The sequence below is a fragment of the Archocentrus centrarchus genome, chromosome 7, assembly GCF_007364275.1.
Source record: "Archocentrus centrarchus isolate MPI-CPG fArcCen1 chromosome 7, fArcCen1, whole genome shotgun sequence".
NCBI lineage: Eukaryota > Metazoa > Chordata > Actinopteri > Cichliformes > Cichlidae > Archocentrus > Archocentrus centrarchus.
In genome coordinates, this window is record NC_044352.1 from 5025770 (window position 1) to 5045642 (window position 19873).

Genomic DNA, 19873 nt, shown 5'->3' on the forward strand with positions numbered 1-19873 from the left:
TTCCTTATTTCCTCTCTTATGGCCTTATATCCTACTCGTTGTCCCCTTTATGTACTGAGTTTCTTGCCCCTTTGGTATTTCCTTCCTTATTTATTTCCACTTTTTACATCCTTTTCTCCTCACTTGCCTTCATATCTAATTCCTGATGCATATTCCCTTATGTTATGCCCTTATGTCCTTCTACATCATATTCTTTCTGTCCTCATGTCTTTCCTTACTTCCTCAAGTCCTTCCTTATAACTAAACTTATTCCCCTTTTTATGACCTTATCTTTTTCTGTCTACTTATTTCCTTCCTTATGTCCTTAAATCCTTCTCTATCCCCTCTGCACTCTCTTATCTCCTTCTACACCTCCTCAAATCCTACCTTATCCCCTCCCTTCTATCATTGTCTCCTTCCCAACCTCTTCAGGTCCTTTCTTATAACTAGGGGTGGGACTTTAACGCGTTAATTTCGATTAATTAACTACATGAAAATTAACGAATTAAAAGTTTTAACGCATTTTAATTGCACTTTGCACCGTGGAACGTTTCTCAGTGCACGAGTTCCAGGCATACAGATTATATTGATGCACAATGTCCAAATTCAGGGGCTGCATTCTTCGAAGGACCCGGCCCACGTAGACCGGGTCCTTCGCAGCCCGCGAAGACCGCAAAGATTAGAAGTGAGCGGCTAGCCTTCACATCAGAGTCTAGCAACCGTGAATGCGAAGCACAGCTGTGTAAAAGCAGCTGGTTAAACGGAGAACGAACTTTTTCTCCTATTTGTGGTTTAATTTTTAATTCTTTTACTCAAAATAAGCAGTTAAAACAAGCATAACAACATCAAGGAATACAGCTGAGCGAATGATTAATTTCCAACTATATTAAGTAAGACATTAATGTTGAATAAAACTATCCAGTTATGATGCTTAACTTTAATTTCAGCAGTTTGCTTATCACAGGAGCACTTCCACCCTTCATTGGTCTGTGTAGACTGGTGGGAAAATAAACAAAATTTTGAAGTTTAAGCTTATGTATACTGATTCATTCATCAACCAAATTTAAATTAATATTTCTCATGTTAAATATTTAAATGCGATTAAAATGTGATTAATTTTGATTAATTAATTACAAAGCTTCTAATTAATTCGATTAATTTTTTAAATTGAGTCCCACCCCGACTTATACCCTTATATCCCATCTTATCCATTTTTCTTTCTTGGCCTTATCTCTTTCCTTGTCTTCTTATTTTCTTTTTTGTATCTTTATATCCCACCTTCAGTTTTTCCTTATCTCAAGTTGTTCCTTATTTATATATTGACACCTTAGTGTCTTTTTTATGCCTTTATCTCCTTCTACATCTTCTCTCTTCATTCCTATCTTATTTAACTCCTCAACTCCTTATGTCCTTATCTCCATTTTTGCTCCCTTAAGTCTTTCCTTATGTCCTTATATCCTACTTTGTCTCATAGATCCCCCCTTCCTCCTCACTTCCATCCCTCTCTCACCTTTCTCCATCCATCTCATAATCCCTCCCTCTCTCCTCCTTCTCTTTGCCTTCTCCTCTCACCTCCTCTCCTGAGTCAGCGCTCCTCCCCCGTTCTGTTCCCTCCCACCCTTCCTTTGCCTCCCAACCCCCTCCTCCCTGCTATCAGTCTGCATCCTGCCTCAGTGTGTGTTTGTGTGTGTGCTCGCCCTGTAGCATGGCGTCTCTCGGCCTCCTGCTGCTCAGCACCGCTCTGATCCACACCGCTCAGGTAAGGACCAGTCCCACGGACAGCACACACAGACATACGGCGAGAGCGAGCGTGTTTACATATGTGTCATATGTGTTTATTCATCCGTTCATCTCCACAGCGCTGCATCATCACAGTAACCTGATACTGATGCAGAATGATGCCGCTGCTGTTTATGTTCTACCTGCCGGTATACACACACACACATACAGCTGCATGTGTGCCTCTCTTCTGTGTTCCATTTCAATGATTAGGTATTGATTAATTTGGTGAAGAGAATCAGTGCAGAGAAACTGAGATGCTGTGAGGTTGTGGCATCTACGTGAAGATCAAACTGAGTTTTAGATGTTTGGAGGATATTGGACTGATCTTCTTCTTCTGGACCTTATGTTTGAAGGTTCAGATTAGAACCATGTTCAGGGTCTGTGCTGGAGACCTGCAGATGCATCATTTTACTGTGGGTCCTCTCAAAGATGGCAGGAAAATCACGAGTCTGTTTTGTGTGTGTGTGTGGGGGGGGCAGTTGCTGTGTCAGGAGGAACATTTCGTCTCAGCTGCTGTCACCATAGCGACAGAAGATGGTAACCCACAGCAACAGAGCCGTAGATTACACATGATACAGCAGGTCTCTGGGCACACAATAATTGTTCTGTGTGTTTGTGTGCACGCGTGTGTGCGTGTGTTGTTGTGCACTTTTTGTGAGGACAGGATTTGCTTCCCTGAGCATGCAAACCGTAAATGGCTGAGCGATAATAGAGATGAGGTTTATTGTCTCTGAGGGGAAATTTGTATTTGGTCTCTCAGCCCTGTGACAATGAAGTTACACAATCTTCATTCAGTATGTGCACAAAAACACAACTGCACCCGTGGTGCCCCTGCAGTACTCACATCGTGGCTGAGGTTTAAACACTGACATCATCATGCTGGATTTTAATTTTTAAACATGTTTTAAAGACTTGCCGACAGATCCTGGCATGATAGTCTGTAGGTGCTACATGTGTACTGTCACCAGTGTAAAACATATATGGAACAGCCTATAATGTGGGCTGCTCTTGTTTATATTCATGCTGTTGTTGGTCCTGTAGCTTAGCTTAGAAAACCAAAGTCATAATATACAAAGAATTTCTTTCTAGTGAATTAAAACCAATGAAAACTGTTATTTTCTCTGCTTCTCGTGTGCTTTTCCAGTCTTCGACTGCTTGCTTCTTCGTGTCAGTGGTGAATTTCTGCCATTCCTTTTACTGTTCAAGCCCAACAGCATTCAATCTCTTGTGGGATTTATGGTCCCATTTTGGTGTCCATTTGCATCCCTCTTTGACTACTTGTACATAGGGATTGGGGGAATTCAACCAGCACAGAGGCTATGGAGACACGCTTGAATGCAGCTTTTCAAAAAAGCCAACAGCAAGTCCGGGAGGCAGATACACACTCTACTTTTAAGATTAGGCTTAAAACTTTCCTTTTTGATAAAACTTGTAGTTAGGGCTGGATCAGGTGACCCCGAACCATCCCTTAGATATACTTCTTCCTGTTCAAAGGGAGTTTTTTTCTTCCCACTGTCACCCAGTGCTGCTCATAGGGCATCGTCTGATTATTGGGTTTTCTCTGTATTATTGTAGGGTCTTTACCTTACAGTATAAAGCGCCTTGAAGTGACTGTTTGTTGTGATTTGGTGCTATATAAAAACAGCTGAACTGAACTGAATTTACCTTTACTTCTGCTGAGACCCCTCACTTCCAAATGGACACAAAGGTTGTGGTACTGCAATTTGATCTCATGTAAAAATGTTAAGGGGGGTATTATTCTCCTCTCCAGTGCCGTATTTTAATTCTTGGACTCTGCATGATTCGCAGTTCAAATGAATCCTTATTTATCTTATACTGGGCTTTTATGCTGCTTCTCAGAATCAGAAACAAGATGTACTGGCTCCTCTCCCTTTAAAGCCACCTCCCTTCTCATTGTAACACAATAGAACAAGACCGGTTTGGGTTAAAATATGATTAGAGCTTTTTTCAGAGCTTGGGTTTCTTGGTTGCCTGGATGCTCCCTCACAGAAGTTTTAAAAAGGAGCTGGATGGATGGATGGACGGATGGACGGATGGATGGACGGATGGATGGATGGGCTGCCTTTCATTCATGGTAGTCAGCACGACTTTGAAACTAATTTATATTATTAGAAATGTCTCTTATACCTGCACCTTGTTTCTTTTTAAAACTCCTGAGCTTGGAAAAAAGATCTAGTCCTATTTTAACCCAAACCGTGATCTTTTTGTAACTCTAACCAGGTAGTTTTGTTGCCTAAATCTAACCAACTGACAAGTTAGAGAAAAAGTAAACAGCAAAGAAAAATGCAGCCTCAGTGGGCTCACAGAGAAGGTGTGAAAATCATTGGTTCCATGTAGGATTAGAACTGTAGACTCCTGTTTGAGTATCAAGAGGCTCTCCTGCCACCTCTGTTTCACCCACAGATGAATGTAGATTTAGGGCCTTCTGTGTCTGTCTTTCAAACAACACACAGGTTGTATTGAGTCTATGTAAAAATAGACCTTCACTCCTTTGACGTGTGACCTCAGTAAACTCTTTTCATGAGTTTATAATCTCAGTTACTGTTTTAAATTGTATTTAAAACAGCAGGGTGTTCATTTTTAAAATTATGACCCCCATTAGCATCAAATAGGAGGATAAAGCAGGGTGTGCTTTGGACACCTGCCTTGTAATTGGCAAGTCACTACCGTATGAGTTCATCCTGTGAAAACTGGAATATCCAAGCGGTATCTACAGTGCAGTGCTGTCAGTCAGGAAAACAGTGAATGATTATGATATGATGTGAAAATGTGAACATTTTTGGCTGCTCAGAAAGCAGAGAAAAGCTCTGCCTCTAGTTTTTGTGCTGATGTTTCAACCTCCCAGAGCACCATGTCATAACTGCTCTAACGTCTGCAGAAAATATGCTCCTCAGAGGGCTCATTACCTCCTCCTCCTCCTCCATCTCTTCATCACGCTGCTGTCTCACCATCACACAGAGCCGCAGATACAACCCTCCTCCTCTCCTGAGTAAGCTGCGCTGCTGCGGGCGGAGACGTATTATCATCATAAATTAGTGTTAGCTCGAGAACTCTGACACATCTCGGTTGGAAATTAAAGCTGCTGCGGCAAGACGAACCTGGATCCGTCGGCTGTGTTCGCCTCAGCATGGATGATTTAATAACTTCACAGTCAAAGCAACACCTTCTATCATGTAAAAGAAGTTGTTGAAACATTTTTCTCCCAAACTCACTTCCATTAATCCCGAGCAAAGACAGTTCGCAGCCTATTCAGACTCTACATATGAGGAGCAGCATTAACATGTCACATTACCTGTTATGTTACTCGTGATTTGCTCCAGATCCATTAAACCTTACATCTGCCAACATATTATTAGCATAAATCCCTGTCCTCAGCACATTTCAGTCAGACAAGCCATGATAGAAACAACTGCTTAATTTAAGCAGCAGAATATAATTAGAGTTCATCATTTAGGCTCCTAGCTCACAATTCCCTGAAAATATGAGACACATAGGAACCGGAGAGTGATGAGTAAATATTCCCTCGGAGCCCGCAGGTTGTTGCTGGGGGTGGAGGCATGGAAACAGCAGGTAGCGATGCAGAATAGACCGCCAGATTTGGATGGTGTGTTGAGTACATGACCTGAGGACGGTGGAGAGTGTTTGGGTACGTGTGATGCAGCACGGCTCGAGTTCCTGACCTGAACTAGCAGCCGGATTCCTCTTTTTTTTTTTAGTAATTTCAAAGGACATTTTATTCCTTAATTTCTGTCATTCTGTAGTGTTATTAATAAGAATGAAGGTTACTTCCACATTTTCCTACAAATCTGAAGCAGTGAGACAATTCACTGGATTGCCTGAAAGAGCCAGTGGTGGCAAATAAGCTATCAAAAGCCTTCATGTGATAATACAATCAAAAGAACTGATGACATTGCAGATGAAAGCTCTGAAGATGGACATAGCCGCCATGATGCCACCCATCTGTTAGTGTACTACAATGCAAAGCTTGAAGCTGAGCGGTTTTGGCATTGCCGTCGTGATGTTTTGAAAATGGATATGAGGAGCAGGAGATGGATCTGAGAAACTGAGCACACAGCACCATTATATCGTAGTGACGTCAATTTCAAAGTAGGCATCCAAAGCATATTCTCCATTATCATCCTTTTTGAGTATAACATGACCATAATTTACAAAATGAATATATTTTAAAACTAGTGAATAAGACCATGAAAACATCAGCAAAGTGTTTACTGAGGTCGTAGTTCAAAAGAGCCAAAGGTCATTTTCCCGAAGACTTATACACAATCACGAACTTCTTTTAGCAAACGCAGGGATCGCCCCCTGCTGGCCATTAGAAAGAGTGCAGGTTTAAGGCACTTCCGCTTCTCTTCAAATAACGAAGGCAGAGTATGAAAAATAATCTCTGCAAGTCAAAAGCTCAGACTCCAGACTGCTCTAAGTGCTATAATTTTTCTCTGTATTATGCCACTGATAGAAGATATTGCTAATATAGTAGTCTCAGGCACACAGCTCAGGGTATGAGTGCAGATGTGTGGGAGGGGCAGCCAATCAGAACAAAACTGTTTTAAAAGCAAAGGGGAAAGGAGCTAAAATGGTTGCGCCAAGACCCAGTATAAAATGAATGGTGATTATGTTGACCCATAAATTATGCAAAGCTGCTCTAATTGAGTGTAAGAAGAATATGGAGCTGTAAATTAGCAGGATAGGCTCGCCTTTATTACCACAAAGCTGACAGCATAGTTGTTGGAAAGCAGCCTAAAATGTGGTGGTGTCTCAGTTCCACATCTTAGTGGTAACTCTAGCCAATGATTAACCATGATGTGAATATTAAATGGAAGAACAATAATTTCTTAGAGTAATCATACAGCCAGCACCACTGCTGTAAGTGCAGCTCACTGATTAATATCACTGTGGCCTGAGAGTTTGATGTAAATCTGATCTGATCACCCCGAAGCTTCAGACTGCTGATCAATAACTCTCTCTGCTGTCTTTTATCACTTTTTCAGTCCTCTGTCTCACACACAGACTCCCGCAGCAGCAGAAACTGCTGCTTCACCTTTGCTGATGCACGTTTCCTTCCTTCTGTTACATTTCAACACTTTGTAGCAAGTTTGTTTTATATCATCCTCTTATTGAGTAAAACAAAATGAAAATAAATCCCTCTTAAGTATGAAACTCATAAAAGACTCAAAGAAATCGAACTCACGACCATTTGCACTAATGAGTATTAAGCTAGCTAAACACACTAAAGGGGCAAATTAATCATGCTGTTTATTTAAATTTTAAAATAAAATTCCATCTGGTAAAGCCAGTCTGTGCACCTGAGTGGATGTTGTGTGGTGTTGAATCAGAGAAACAGCTCTCTTTGCAGTAACCTGATCAATATTTTTTTTTGCTTTGGAAGACACAGTCTGACTGGACTCATAATAACCATGGAAACATCAGCTGTCTATGGTGCAGTTTCTGCAGGGGTCATAACATTTATGTTTCAACCATATTTGCTGGGCGTGAGTGCCGCCAGGATCAATACTGGGGCCACTGTTATTCAGGTTTAAGTCCTTGTATGATGATGTGGAAATGTCCTGATGTAAGCAGAGGACATTTTTACATACGGAGGAAAGAAGATGAGGAGCTGTTAAACTGTTTCAAGTTTCAAATTAGCTCAAATCTTCAACATTTAAACTGAAAACTGAGAAAATTGTTTCAACATAATTGACTGTTAGTGTATTTCGTATTTTCATAGCTTATTTAATATTGTATATACCTGCACAAGTATGTAAAGGGGAATTAGCCAGTAGCTAAATCTGACAGAAGGCATCGTTTTTCCATGAGACCTGATGGGGGGGGGGGGGGGGGGGGGGGGGGGGGGGTGGATGGATGGAAGTTGTAACTTCTGGTCTTTTTTCACTCAGTCATTACCTGCACCTCGTGGTGGGGGCCATGGCCTGGATGTACCAGTGGGTGGAGTCAGACGCCAGCGCAGAGACCTTCCTAACCTTCTGCCTTATGAGGACCAGATGATGTCATATCCTCCGGCACAAGGCAGAGCCAATAACCTTTACTACCAGTCAGATGACTGGAGGGGGAGGGGCTTGGACCAGGCTCTGCAGCGATTGGTGGAGAGAGACCAGAAGCGAGAGCAGGAAGAGGAGCAGCGAGCAGGTTACTTCAAATATGACTGATCTGAGTTTTACATTATAGGACTTCTTATACTTCTCATATGATTGTTACATTAAAAATGTAATCATAAGCATTAGATTTTTGATAAAAATTAAGTTTTGAATATTAAGATTTAACATTAGAATTTTTAATATTCAGATTTTACTTTTTACTAAAAATGACACTTTATGGGGAGTAAATTGTGATCTCTTTGATATAACATATTCTTTTCTTCTTAGAGTTGGACTATTATTCAGAAAAAAATAAAATGTGACTTCACCTGTATAGTTTCCATTTTAACATTTTTTCTCTGTATCAGTTTATCATTGGTATGCTTATTTAGAGAAAAAGAAAACACAACGCATTAACACACGTCAAATGTGTGCACAGCTTATTTGGCAGCTCTGCTCCGTCTACTGAGTGAGGCAGAGAGCGCGGGATTGGTCGGTCCTGGTGATGTGGAGGTGGTCGAGGAAGAGGAGGATGAGGAGGATGATCAGGGCCCCACAGGGGACTTCCGGGGCCCTGCTCCTGCTGACTATGATGAGACTGGAAGGGGGATGAGCATGGGAAGGCCCCAGGCCGCTTGGTGGGGCCTCGTGGAGCCTCAGCTTGCTCAGGCCCTGCTTGACAGGTGAATTTCAGGTTCGCACTGAGTATCAGTCAGAAATTAAAGTAATCAATAATAACGAAGTGCGATTTTCAGGATGGATCCTCGGCTGGCTCAGACGCTGCTGGAAAAAGTGAGAGAGGAGAGACGTCAGCAGGCTGGACGAGTGTCATCGGGACTGAGCCGGGACCAGGACGCGCTGAGGTGAGCGCACCGAAGGTCCTCTGATCGATGTGTTAAAAAATTGATATTTTGAGTTTTGTTTCTTAGCAATTGCTTTTCAGTTGTCATTTTTTTTCTTTTTTTTTTTGTCATTGAGCTTTTTTCAAATGAACATCTCTTGAAAGTCTGCTTTGGATAATATGATGATTCAGGGCTTTTAAAAAATAAATAAATAAATATTTATTACTTCTTGATTGATGAAAGCACAGAAAGCATTTTGAATTTTGATGATGCTCAAATACACAGAAGTGCAGTGTGATGTGAAGGTCTGACACCCCTCTACCTGCTTAACTTTTTTTTTTAAGAATTAAACTTGGGCCTAACATATTGCGGCATATTCCTCAGAATATTGTTGCTGTTACTATTTCACAGTTTTCACAAATTATGTTGCCGTCACTTGGTATTGCAAGGTATTGGTATAGACGTTTGTCCACCACTATGATGGTCTGTATCTTGAAGTCCCACAGGATCTTAGCTCTGTTGTTCTCAACCACCCTCGGGCGTGTCCCATGTTGATCTCGGGACTTCCAGGTCATACTTGTTCCTGGTTATGGTATGCTCTTGCCTGGTGTGGTAGACCCCAGCCGCTGCCATGAATAGTGCCTCTAGCTTTATCTGCTGGTGGTACTGAGGTACAGAAATTTAGTACATGATTCCTTCCACAGTCTCAGATCTATGGGATTCAGCCAGCCTATCCCACTATTTTTAATACTTAATACTATTTTTCATTGGGACATCCCCAAGTGTGGGGATGTTGAAATCTCCCCCCTGTCGTCCTGGCTCCCCCTTGCCATAGCATTTGTGTTGTACCTCATCATCTATAGCTTGCTTCCTTCTTAACAATTTGTTTTGCCATCAGTTTGGATGTTGGGTTTCCCTCTCGCTGGGATTCCAACAGTTCTCATCTCATGTCTACTTATGCCATAACCTTCTAATTCATGAGAATGGTTTGTCAACACCTGTTAATCCTTGTTACCTTGTTAATCTGGCTTCAATCATGTATCTCTATGAGGCTTGGTTAGCCTGGTTAACCCTTACTGGAAGTACGCCCTGGTTGGGATTCGAACCCACACGTATTTACATTTTGAAGGGGAAAGATAAAGTAAGTGAAGGGCCACATATTGAACAACTAACTCAAAGCATGATGTACATACAGCTGAATTATGCTAACCTCCATGAATTTCGGCAATCATAACCTCCTGTTTAGTTTTCCTTTTAGGGCCTGGATGGAGACAGTCCACAGACGGTTCAGGTTTTTGGTCCATATTTTGTGGTTTTCAATCTTTTTTATCAGCAAAGAGCAAAACAACATCTGCCTGAAGACCATTAAACTCCTTTCTCTTTATTATCATTATTAATAATAGTAATCCAAGGTGGCCATATATCTCCTCCCTAGGCGGCTGGTTGCTGGGATACTCTCCAGCATTGGCCCTAACGACGCCTTGGTTGCCACCTCTGGTCGCAGAGCAAAGAGGGACCTGTCGGCCAAAGCAGCTGAGCCTGTTAGCCCCGCCCACAGGAGAACCCGCCGTTCTCTTGACGACCTGGCTCCCCCTTCGCCTAGCAACGACCCTCCCCTCCTCAGGGTGAAGAGGCTGGAGGACTACGACGGAGAGGAGCAAAGGGAGAAGCTGCACCCCCAGGTTGTCGGGCTGCAGAGGATGAAACGCATCGACACTACATCAACAGGCGACGCAGAGGAACTGACTCATGGGAGTCGTAGGCGCCGGAGGAGAGCCGCCCTGAACTACGATCCACAAATACTGGTCGATCAGATTCTGGAGTACATGAGGGAGTAAGAAGATGAGGGAAGGTTAGGGGAGAGGCAAGGAGAGTACACGTTGTCTTTCAGGGTTTTATTTTTGCATCTTTTTCATTTGTTCCCGCTGCTTTCGTGAATATTTATCAGGTTGTTTGTTGTAACAGTGTGGAGAAATGGCGAAAAGATGGAGGAAGGATAAAACGGCTCTCTTTGGGCATCTCTAAAGCACTACATTTCCCATGAGCCTCAGCAGGCATTGTTCTAGCACATTGTGTGAGCCAAATTCGAATCATGCACCTGAATCCAATCTGTGACAATAAACCTCCATCTCAAGTTCTCTGATTGGCCGATATCCACTGCAATGCTCTCTGGAACTTGTAGTTAAACCCGCCAACTCCTCGTTACCATAATGTGGCCACATTGTTATAGGTTTACCATTAAATCGAGCTTCCTTCTGTCAGAACAGATGGTGGAAAGTGAGGGTAACCTTGGCAACAGCTCATCAGCTCTGTGATCGATACAGTCTTGTGTTCCTGTACTTCAGCTTGTGATGGCTCGTCTGTCTGTGGTGAAATTTTTATTCGTGTCACACTCAGAAATAAAGTCGGTAAAGTCGACCTTCACTGCAGCCTGCTGTCTGTTTTTGTCCCTGCACGAACCTGTAATGTTTCTAACTGCCAGCAGGAGGAGACTCATCTGCTTGCAAAAAGCAGTCCAATTGTATAGAAGTCTATTAAAATATTACTGCATTTCTCCCTTAAACTTTAACACCAGTAGACACTCTTCTGGTGGGTTTATGGGTTAAGTTGCCAGTTTCAAGTCTTATTTGACAAAACATCACTTTCATTTCATAAATTATGGTTCATATTGGTGTCAAATGGACCTTTTATCAAAGTCTTTATACCCCATATTGAATTAATCAAACATGAAATAATCAGTTTAACTGTTTTAAATATATAAACAAAACAGTTTATCTATAGTTTAATATCATTACAACCATAAACAGCATCTGTTTAAGCTTTTTTGATTATCCTGTTTCAGTAAACTGACACATTTTTGAGAAAAGTCAAATCCAACAAAGTCAAACGATTAGCAGAAATAACTCGTTCCACTTCACAGCTTTGTTACATTTTAATAAAACATTTAAACAGAAAAGTTTCTCAGATCATTCAGAAAAACTGTTTTCTAATAAATAAATAAAGCACTGCTCTGTGAAAATAAGAAAATAAGTTAAACTGAATCTAATAAAGATACAGCATTGTCTCATAAACAACAAAAACATTTAAAACACTGAAGGGAAAACATTTACTCATGTACCTTACAGGTCAAAGGTCATGCTGACAGTAAACACTAACGCTCTCAATCGGTTTCAGCTCTGTGGTTAGCTGAGCTCGGCACAAAGAACTGCGCTACATCTGAAATTGCATAACCCACAATAGAAAGCTGTGATTCTTTTCCTCATGCTGAGCCACTACAACCAGTCTCAGGGTTTCCCCACCAATTGAATCCCACTTTATCCCCGATTATACTCATTTTTGTGTTTAGGCGTGGAGGCAGAGTCACCCTCTAGAACGTAGGCAACAGAAAATAGAGCTAATTTTTAATTCCCTTTCACTGCTTGTGTCCTACATAACACACTGAAGTTAAGTGCATTCATTAAAATTAGAATTTAGATTGGAATAAAGTTTGTATATCACCATTTTATTATTTTATTAATATAGCATGAGGTTCAGTTAGCTTTGCACAAAAATAGCTGGTAGAAATGTCCCCCAAAGAGTACCGTATTTTTCGGACTATAAGCCGCTACTTTTTTCCCACGTTTTGAACCATGCGGCTTATAGCCCGGTGCGGCGTTTCTGTGGATTTTTCTTTAACCACCAGGGGGCTCTTTAGCAGGATATGAATCATGGGACGTCAAAGTTGGAAATCAAAGAAGAAAGCGCCAACAAGTGCTAGCAGCAGGCACAAAAGAGATTTTTTTCAAACTCCCTCATCATGGAAACCACAAAAAGAACTTCCTATGATGCCGCTTTTAAGTTGAGGGCTATCGACCTGGCACTACAGGAGGGAAATAGAGCCGCTGCACGTAAGCTCGGCGTGAACGAATCAATGGTGAATTGACTTGTTATAACTCAAATTTGGGGTTGTCTGTCCCCCTCTGCTGAGTGCCGAGTAATTGTGGAAAACCGAGAGCGGCGGAGATACCAGCGGCTTATAGCCCGGTGCGGCTTATATATGTACGTTTCCAGTTTTTTCCAAAAAATTTGTAGGTGCGGCTTATAGTATGGTGCGCTCTATAGTCCGGAAAATACGGTACTTTTACTTTCTTACCTTGAATACATTTCAGAGCCTGGACTTTTTCACTTTTACTTGAGTAAAGAAATTCAATCAGTATATCAACTTTTACCAGAGTATTTTTAACACAAGTATCTCTACTTCTACTGAAGTAAAGAATGTCTGCACTTTTGTCACCTCTGGCGGTCAGAGGTTTGCATCTACTCATTGTGGGCATGAATGTCAGGGTAATTTGGGGCTTTTAATTATTTCTTTGAGCTGCTCTTTTTCCAGGATTGAATGATTGTACAGCGTATGTTCATGCCCACGATGAATGGATGCAAACTTCTGACCACAAATGCACATTTACACTGACACTGATGGGTTAGCGCACAAGTTTTTGGGTTACCACATAAGTTAAGACAGATTTTACCCTACTGAATAGATTATTTCAGATGCAGTGTTTACTCATGTTAGCTACAAAGACAATCAAAGAGGTTTGGTTGATTAAAGCCAGACACTAACAAGGCATCAAGGCTAAGGTATGCTAACAATCCATCTAGTACTATTTATCCCCTTGGGGCGATTCATTTAAACACGTTAAGCTAACACAAATCTAAATGAACTTGAAGCTAACGCTAAGCAGGCTAACCTAGCTAAACATCAGGAGTTTATCTTAAAGCTAATACTAACTTCACTCTGACTCCTGATGGCTAACTGCTTGGTAATATGATATACAGTGTAAATAAGACATTTCTTCATGCTGAATACACTACTATTAAAAGCCACAGGGACATATTTAACATAAAGCAGGCTATGCTAGCTCACAGTTTCTCCCTGCTTCTAGCATTGTGCTAAGCTAGGCTAACCACTTAGATTAAAACGATGTAGAGCAATAAAAATATCGAACAATTCCTTTAAGATGTTTTACTCAATGAACTCTGGAAAATGACAGGATGATTTTATACAAAATGGGCCCACTGATCTTCAGAGCCACCATACTATCAGAGCAACCCTTCTTCATCTTTTTTTAAGCCCTCTTCAGACCTGAATCCATTTAAGTGACCTGTAATGACTTTAATATTCAACTGGGCCTATTCTGCTCATTCGCAGCTCCATATTTCCACCTGGGACTCCACACGAGTAACTTTAACAGAGTCCCCAAAGGTTCAGCTTATTGAAAAAGCTGTGTGAATCAGTTCTCTTGGTCTATAAACCATTCACACAGATTTGTGGCATAGATTTTCAAAGGACTTCAGAGCACTGATTTAACTGCCAAGTGAGTCCAAATAATCTACATTTAAGGTTAGTTTAATAATGTGTAACATAAGAAGTGAGCTCCTCACTCCTGGGCCACACTTTCACCTCGAAGTTTGCAGAGAAGTACTTGTTTTCTGAAGAAAGAAAGTCATTTGCAAACCCATGGACAATGCTTTATAAAGGGAGACAAAGGATTTGTTTACAGAAGCTTGTTTCTGTTACTGGAAAAAAAAAAAAACTGCCATCCATAAGGCCAAATTTTTTAACACTTTGACTTGGGTCAAATTTTTGAAAGCCATTTCTAAATTTTTTTGGTCAGTTTCAAGTTATTTTTGCAGCCTTTCTAGTTAGTAAGTCTCAAACCAATTCTAACCCAGGCCCAATTTCGAGTTTGTAAATCAATTTTAAGATAATAATCCAAAAGTTTGAGACAATAGCCAGATATTTTGATTTACAAATGAGAAAAAAATAAATAAATCAGTGGCAGAAACAAACTTCTATACAGATCTGTATGTTTCATGGTTCAAAAAATGATTATGCCAACCCTTAGTTCTGCTAATGTCTGAAACTCTTGAAGGCTACCCTCCTTAAAGCTTCAATCTGATTGGTCACGCTCTGGAAGCCTCTTGATGGGCAGCACCCGTTCCTTTTGAAGTTCTACTGCCTGTACTTGGTACTGAAAGTTAGGAACATAGCATTTAGAGCAATCTAAAGATGGGCTTTAGGTCAGAAGGATTGCTTTTTTATATGTTTACACTGATCACGTAACACTGTAACCTCAAATATTTAAATAGAAGTACTGAAGAAAGGTCCCCCTTTGGGTTCTTCTGGGTTCTTCCAGGTTTAGTTAGACCTGCAGAGACCTCATATTGATTTTTAAACTGTAACAGATAACAGATGTGATGATAGCAAAAATAAATAAATAAAACTAATAGCGATAGTATAAAGAATTTCATATTAAAGCGAAGTCGGTCTGGATGGAAAGAGTTTTCCAATGGTGTGCATTCATGTTTCGCTTTGAAATGTCAGTGCATTTAAAAAGATGTTAGCATGCATACTAACCTGATTTAACATGTTAACTCTAGGCCAGGGGTGTCCAAACTTGCGGCCCGCGGGCCGCTTCCAGCCCCGCCCACTTCTGGTCCGCGAATTGATGTCCAAAATAACATACAATTTGGCCCTTTAAGTTACTTTTTTGACATTTCGCTTAACCCTCTTAATTGTAACACAATGGTCCAACCAGGATGTAGTATGCCAAGTCGGTCCAACCGACCTCTGACACCGACACTGAGCACGCTGATGTGAGCATGAAGATAAAAAAAAGTGCAGGTCTGAAACGGGCTTAGCGTTCCTCTAATTGATTTCATCTCGCTCATTTTCTCACCATTTTTCTTCCGATGGATCAGCAACCGACTGTCCTGAGCACCAAACTCGCAAACTGCAGCAGCTCTTTCCTCCTGATGTTAGATTTCATTGTTCAACACTAAGTAACTTCTCCTGGAAACATCATGCAGCCATGAATGATTGCAGCTGAAGGAGACAGTTGTACCATGAAATGTAGAAACAGATGATGATAATGGAGGATGAAGAGATCAGGCAGAGTTGAAGAAATGAAGACCAAACATCCCTAAGAAGAGAGTAAGAAGAAATAAACAGAAAGATAAATATCTGAGGCTTTGAAGACTGAAGTTAGACTAGTAGAAGAAGAACAGACTCACCTGGTGATTCATGCTGTCATCAGCAGACCTGTGGTCACTGCAGCAATGAAAACAGAGTCTCAGTATTAAACCATGAGATTAACTAGACTTATCAGAGGAGTTTACCCCCCTTTACCTCCACACTCACCTTCCTGGGTGTCTGGTGGCAGGAGGGCGTCCTGTCTGTTGGCGAGAACAAAGGCCAGCGTGGCCAAGATGGCATAATCAACAACCCCCAGGATGGCCAGAATGTAGGCCCAGTGAACTGAGCAGTTACCTGGAGAGAAGCTGCCCACCTGGAGACAGATTCATGATTAGTGTCATCAGCCTAATAAACACTCAGCAGCAAAATGATCGAACAGAATCCTCACCGAGTCACCGCACAGAGCTTTCATCTCTGGACTCTCCCACGAGTCTGGAAACAGAAGACACGCCAGCGCCAGACAAAAACCTGTGGAGACAAGGAACCACTGAAGAGTTGACCTCTACAGGCAGACAGAAGAACTACAGAAACACTGCTGTCTACAGTAAAACAAGTGTCTGATCAAACAGCAATCTCCAGACTGGAAAATCAAGCCAAATGTCAGAGATGCTACAAGCTTCACTTCCAAATATGGTCACTTCTGGCTCCAAAAGCTAACACAGCAGCGGCCAAAACGCTAACACTGAGGGCCCAACAATCAATCTACATGACTGACCTGCAGTCAGCTGCAGCCAGGCACAGATTTTGTAAACTGTCGCGGCACCGCAGAACCTGAAGAGACAGAGACAGAGGACACTGGTCCACACCGCCCACAGAGACACCCCGACCAACACCGCCACCGACTGGAAGGACGGCAGCGGAGACAGACTGGACAGCCCACCACGACAGTCTGGGACCGGCCAGTCCGACTCCATACACACCTGACAACACACAGAAACACATGAGCACACTGGGACACACAGGTATTCAGGGACAAACAATGGCATACACACGTTCATTAAGGTGAGTGGGTTAGCTACTCAATAATCCATCCGCTCTGAGATCCAGCTGTGATTGGACAGATGCCGCTTCTCACCTCAAACAGTCCTAGGGTGCCACTGGGTGGGTCTGGCCCCACCTGCTGTGGGCGGATGTCTGTGGTGCAGATCCAGGATGGCTGCACCAGGATAACCACCTGGATGATGGCGAAGCAGAGCGTGCAGACGGCCCAGAGGACGCCAACGGCCCGGGCACTCCGAACGAACTCCGTCTGGTAGAGGCGGGAGAGGTCGGCAAGGCCCGGCGACACCGACATAACTGAGAAAGAGATGCGTTTGTCAGTAAAATTTTCAATTCAGTTTTATTTATAGCGCCAAATCACAACAAACAGTCATCTCAAGGTGCTTTATATTGTAAGGTAATGACCCTACAATAATTACAGAGAAAACCCAATGGTCAAAACAACCCCCTTGGGGCAAGCCTTTGGCAACAATGGGAAGGAAAAACTCCCTTTTAACAGCAAGAAACCTCTGGCAGAACCAGCCTCAGGGAGGGGCAGTCATCTGCCGCGACCGGTTGGGGCTGAGGAGAGGGAGGCAGGACAAAAGACACACTGCAAAAAATATTTCCCAACAAGCCTGCAAAATATTTTTCCGGTCCCCGTCCTTCCATAGAAGGCGCTTTGTGTCAATGCTTCTACCCTGAAATCTGGAATCAGGTGTGAGGTTTTATCCTGCCAGCTTAGGACAAAGTCTGTGTGATGTTACGCTGCATTAATGTGAGAAGATCTGCTTAAAAAACCCCTGTGCATTCACCACGAAGGCAGCTCCCTCATCTATTCAGTTCAATGTTATTTATATTGTAAGATAAAGACCCTACAATAGATCCTAAAGACTGATGATAAAACAGAGACCACAGTGAGGACAAAGCTAATGCAAACTCAGTTGTGGTGAACATTCAATTCAATCATTTATGACAGCTCATAATCTGTAATAACTTCATAAGAGTCAGATTTCATTACAGCATCTTACTAGACATAGTTGGGTTTACCATAGATCCAAGAAGGGGAATTAGGAAGCAGGGAAATCAATCAGGCTCTAATGATGACAAGAAAAACACATGAAAATAACCTTCAAAATAAAACAGGAAGTAAACTGTAAGAGGAGAAAAAACTCACTGACAGAAACAGCAAAACCCTTCAAAAACATGACTGCAGTCATTTCACTTAATTTTTCTGTGACGCTGTAAAACATTTGCATTTTTAAACTGTTGGATTAACAAACAACGCGGTGCGAAGACGTTTCAGTGCGTTTTTCTTACGTTTCCCGGACTACACCATCAGTCAATCAGCAGGTTAATCAATAATCACTGGCCTGGTCACAGATGTACATCAGGCTGCACGATTATGGCCAAAATGATTATCACGATTATTTGTAGCGGGATCTGCTTTCACAGCTTCAATTACTCTTTAGAAATTAATCATTGCAGACAAATAATTTAAAGTCTTTCAGTCCTTTCACTGCACCTGCATGATGCATGTGAATAACAGGTGGAGTGGGAGGAGCTCTACCTGTCTGTCTTTTAAGGTAGTGACTCGTCCAGGAAACTTCAAGCAGGGAACAGCTGTGATTGGCGCGTGCAGGCACGTCACGTGGTCAGGCGCTGATTGAGGGAGCGCATGACTTGCTTTTGTTTTGCGTTTTAATCTACGAAGCCAAAAGTGTGATACAGATAAAAATAAATAAATCTTAAAAATCTATTAATGGTGCAGCTAAAGATGCACAGACGAACTCTGAGTAAATCACCGAGAAACAGGAAGATGCTCAGGCAGGCTCTGCACCATCCTCCTCTGCAACAACGAACACAAGCGACAATATTCAAACTGCTGTAAAATCCTACGAGAACTAACTGGAGATGAACCGGAGCTGACACTGAGGACAAGAAAGAGAATCTGCAGATGTTTAACGTGCAGCAGCAGAATCAGAGCGACCGACAGCCAATCAGCGGCAGATAAACATCAGATCACCTACAGACCACCGTCACATCATCACATTGATTAACCGAGCACAGAAACCGCACGAGCTGCAGCCGCGTTCATCCGGTAAAAATAGACATCAACCAACCTGCAACGGGAGGAGCTCCACCTGTCTGTCTTTCCACCTGTCTGTCTGCGGGAGGAGCTTCACCTGTCTGTCTGCCCGTCCGCCTGTCCGCCGGACGAGATGATGCTGCAGCAGGAGGGAGGGGGTGGGCTCCTCTACGTCCCCGGATGTGGGGCTTCTGGCGCTGTAAACAATAATCTGCTGATCAATGAGCGGCGCGGGAGGAGGTGTGACGGAGAAGCACGAGCAGAGCTGCAACATTCCAGACTCCAGGTTTGTAACGGGCTGCGCCCCCTACAGGAGGACGGAGGAGCTGCAGGATGAGCAGGACTGACTCTGAACTGATTTGATCTGCAGTTTTATTTATATTGCACCAATTTACAAGAGGAAAAAAGGTGAGTAGCAAAGGCTTGAGGTCATTTGACCCTTTTATATGCCTGTTAATTTGCAGCAATGCATTTTATTCTGTGAATGTGTGTGATTTAGTGTTTAACACTGAGCATGTTTAAACACTGTATATAAACGATGTACACAGCAACCATAACGTCACTAATCTGATTTTGGCCTCCACCGTGACCATATTTGAATGAGAGGGTGGAGTAAGCTTGTTTAGCTGCATCCATAAATGTATGAATGCATCGCACAGACCTGCTCATTTGAAATAAAATACAGGGATGCCATGTCACTCACCCAAACTGGCATAGAGACTTCTTGAATGGACTCTGCCTCACAGTAAAATATATAATTTTACACATAATAACACCACAAACAGGGAGGAGAGCTCCAAAGCAGGGGCTCCAGTTCGCAGAGGCGAGGCCTGGCATGCAGCTATCAGCCACGGCTTCAGGTGTTTAGCATACAGGTGACTCAAGGCAGCCCCACCCCTAACTCTAAGGCTTAATATAATCCAGCTTGATTACTTTTTTTTAAAAACTTTTTTCTTGGACTCCACTAGAGTGGCTTTGCATGATTCACTGGTCAAAATAATCCTTGTTTATCTTATACGAGCCTTGGTGCAGCATCTGAGTTCATCCTCAGTCTGGA

The 19873-nt window shown here is 42.3% G+C and overlaps 2 protein-coding genes across 2 annotated transcripts; one reads left to right on the forward strand and one right to left on the reverse strand.

The window, feature by feature from the left end:
• The first annotated feature begins 1636 nt into the window (after window positions 1-1636).
• On the forward strand, window positions 1637-11158 carry pcsk1nl (proprotein convertase subtilisin/kexin type 1 inhibitor, like). The gene is made up of 5 exons (XM_030734310.1): window positions 1637-1738; window positions 7695-7944; window positions 8332-8575; window positions 8648-8755; window positions 10170-11158. Exons 1-5 carry the CDS (start codon window positions 1685-1687, stop codon window positions 10570-10572), a joined length of 1059 nt encoding a protein of 352 aa, XP_030590170.1. The 5' UTR covers window positions 1637-1684; the 3' UTR covers window positions 10573-11158.
• Window positions 11159-12854: 1696 nt separating this feature from the next.
• lhfpl4b (LHFPL tetraspan subfamily member 4b) lies at window positions 12855-18997 on the reverse strand. The gene is made up of 7 exons (XM_030732584.1): window positions 18851-18997; window positions 16825-17045; window positions 16465-16669; window positions 16138-16217; window positions 15915-16062; window positions 15788-15824; window positions 12855-15696 (listed from the first exon to the last, which is right to left on the reverse strand). The coding sequence occupies exons 2-6, from the start codon at window positions 17041-17043 to the stop codon at window positions 15796-15798; spliced, it is 681 nt and encodes a 226-aa protein (XP_030588444.1). The 5' UTR covers window positions 17044-17045; window positions 18851-18997; the 3' UTR covers window positions 12855-15696; window positions 15788-15795.
• Between the last annotated feature and the right edge of the window lie 876 nt (window positions 18998-19873).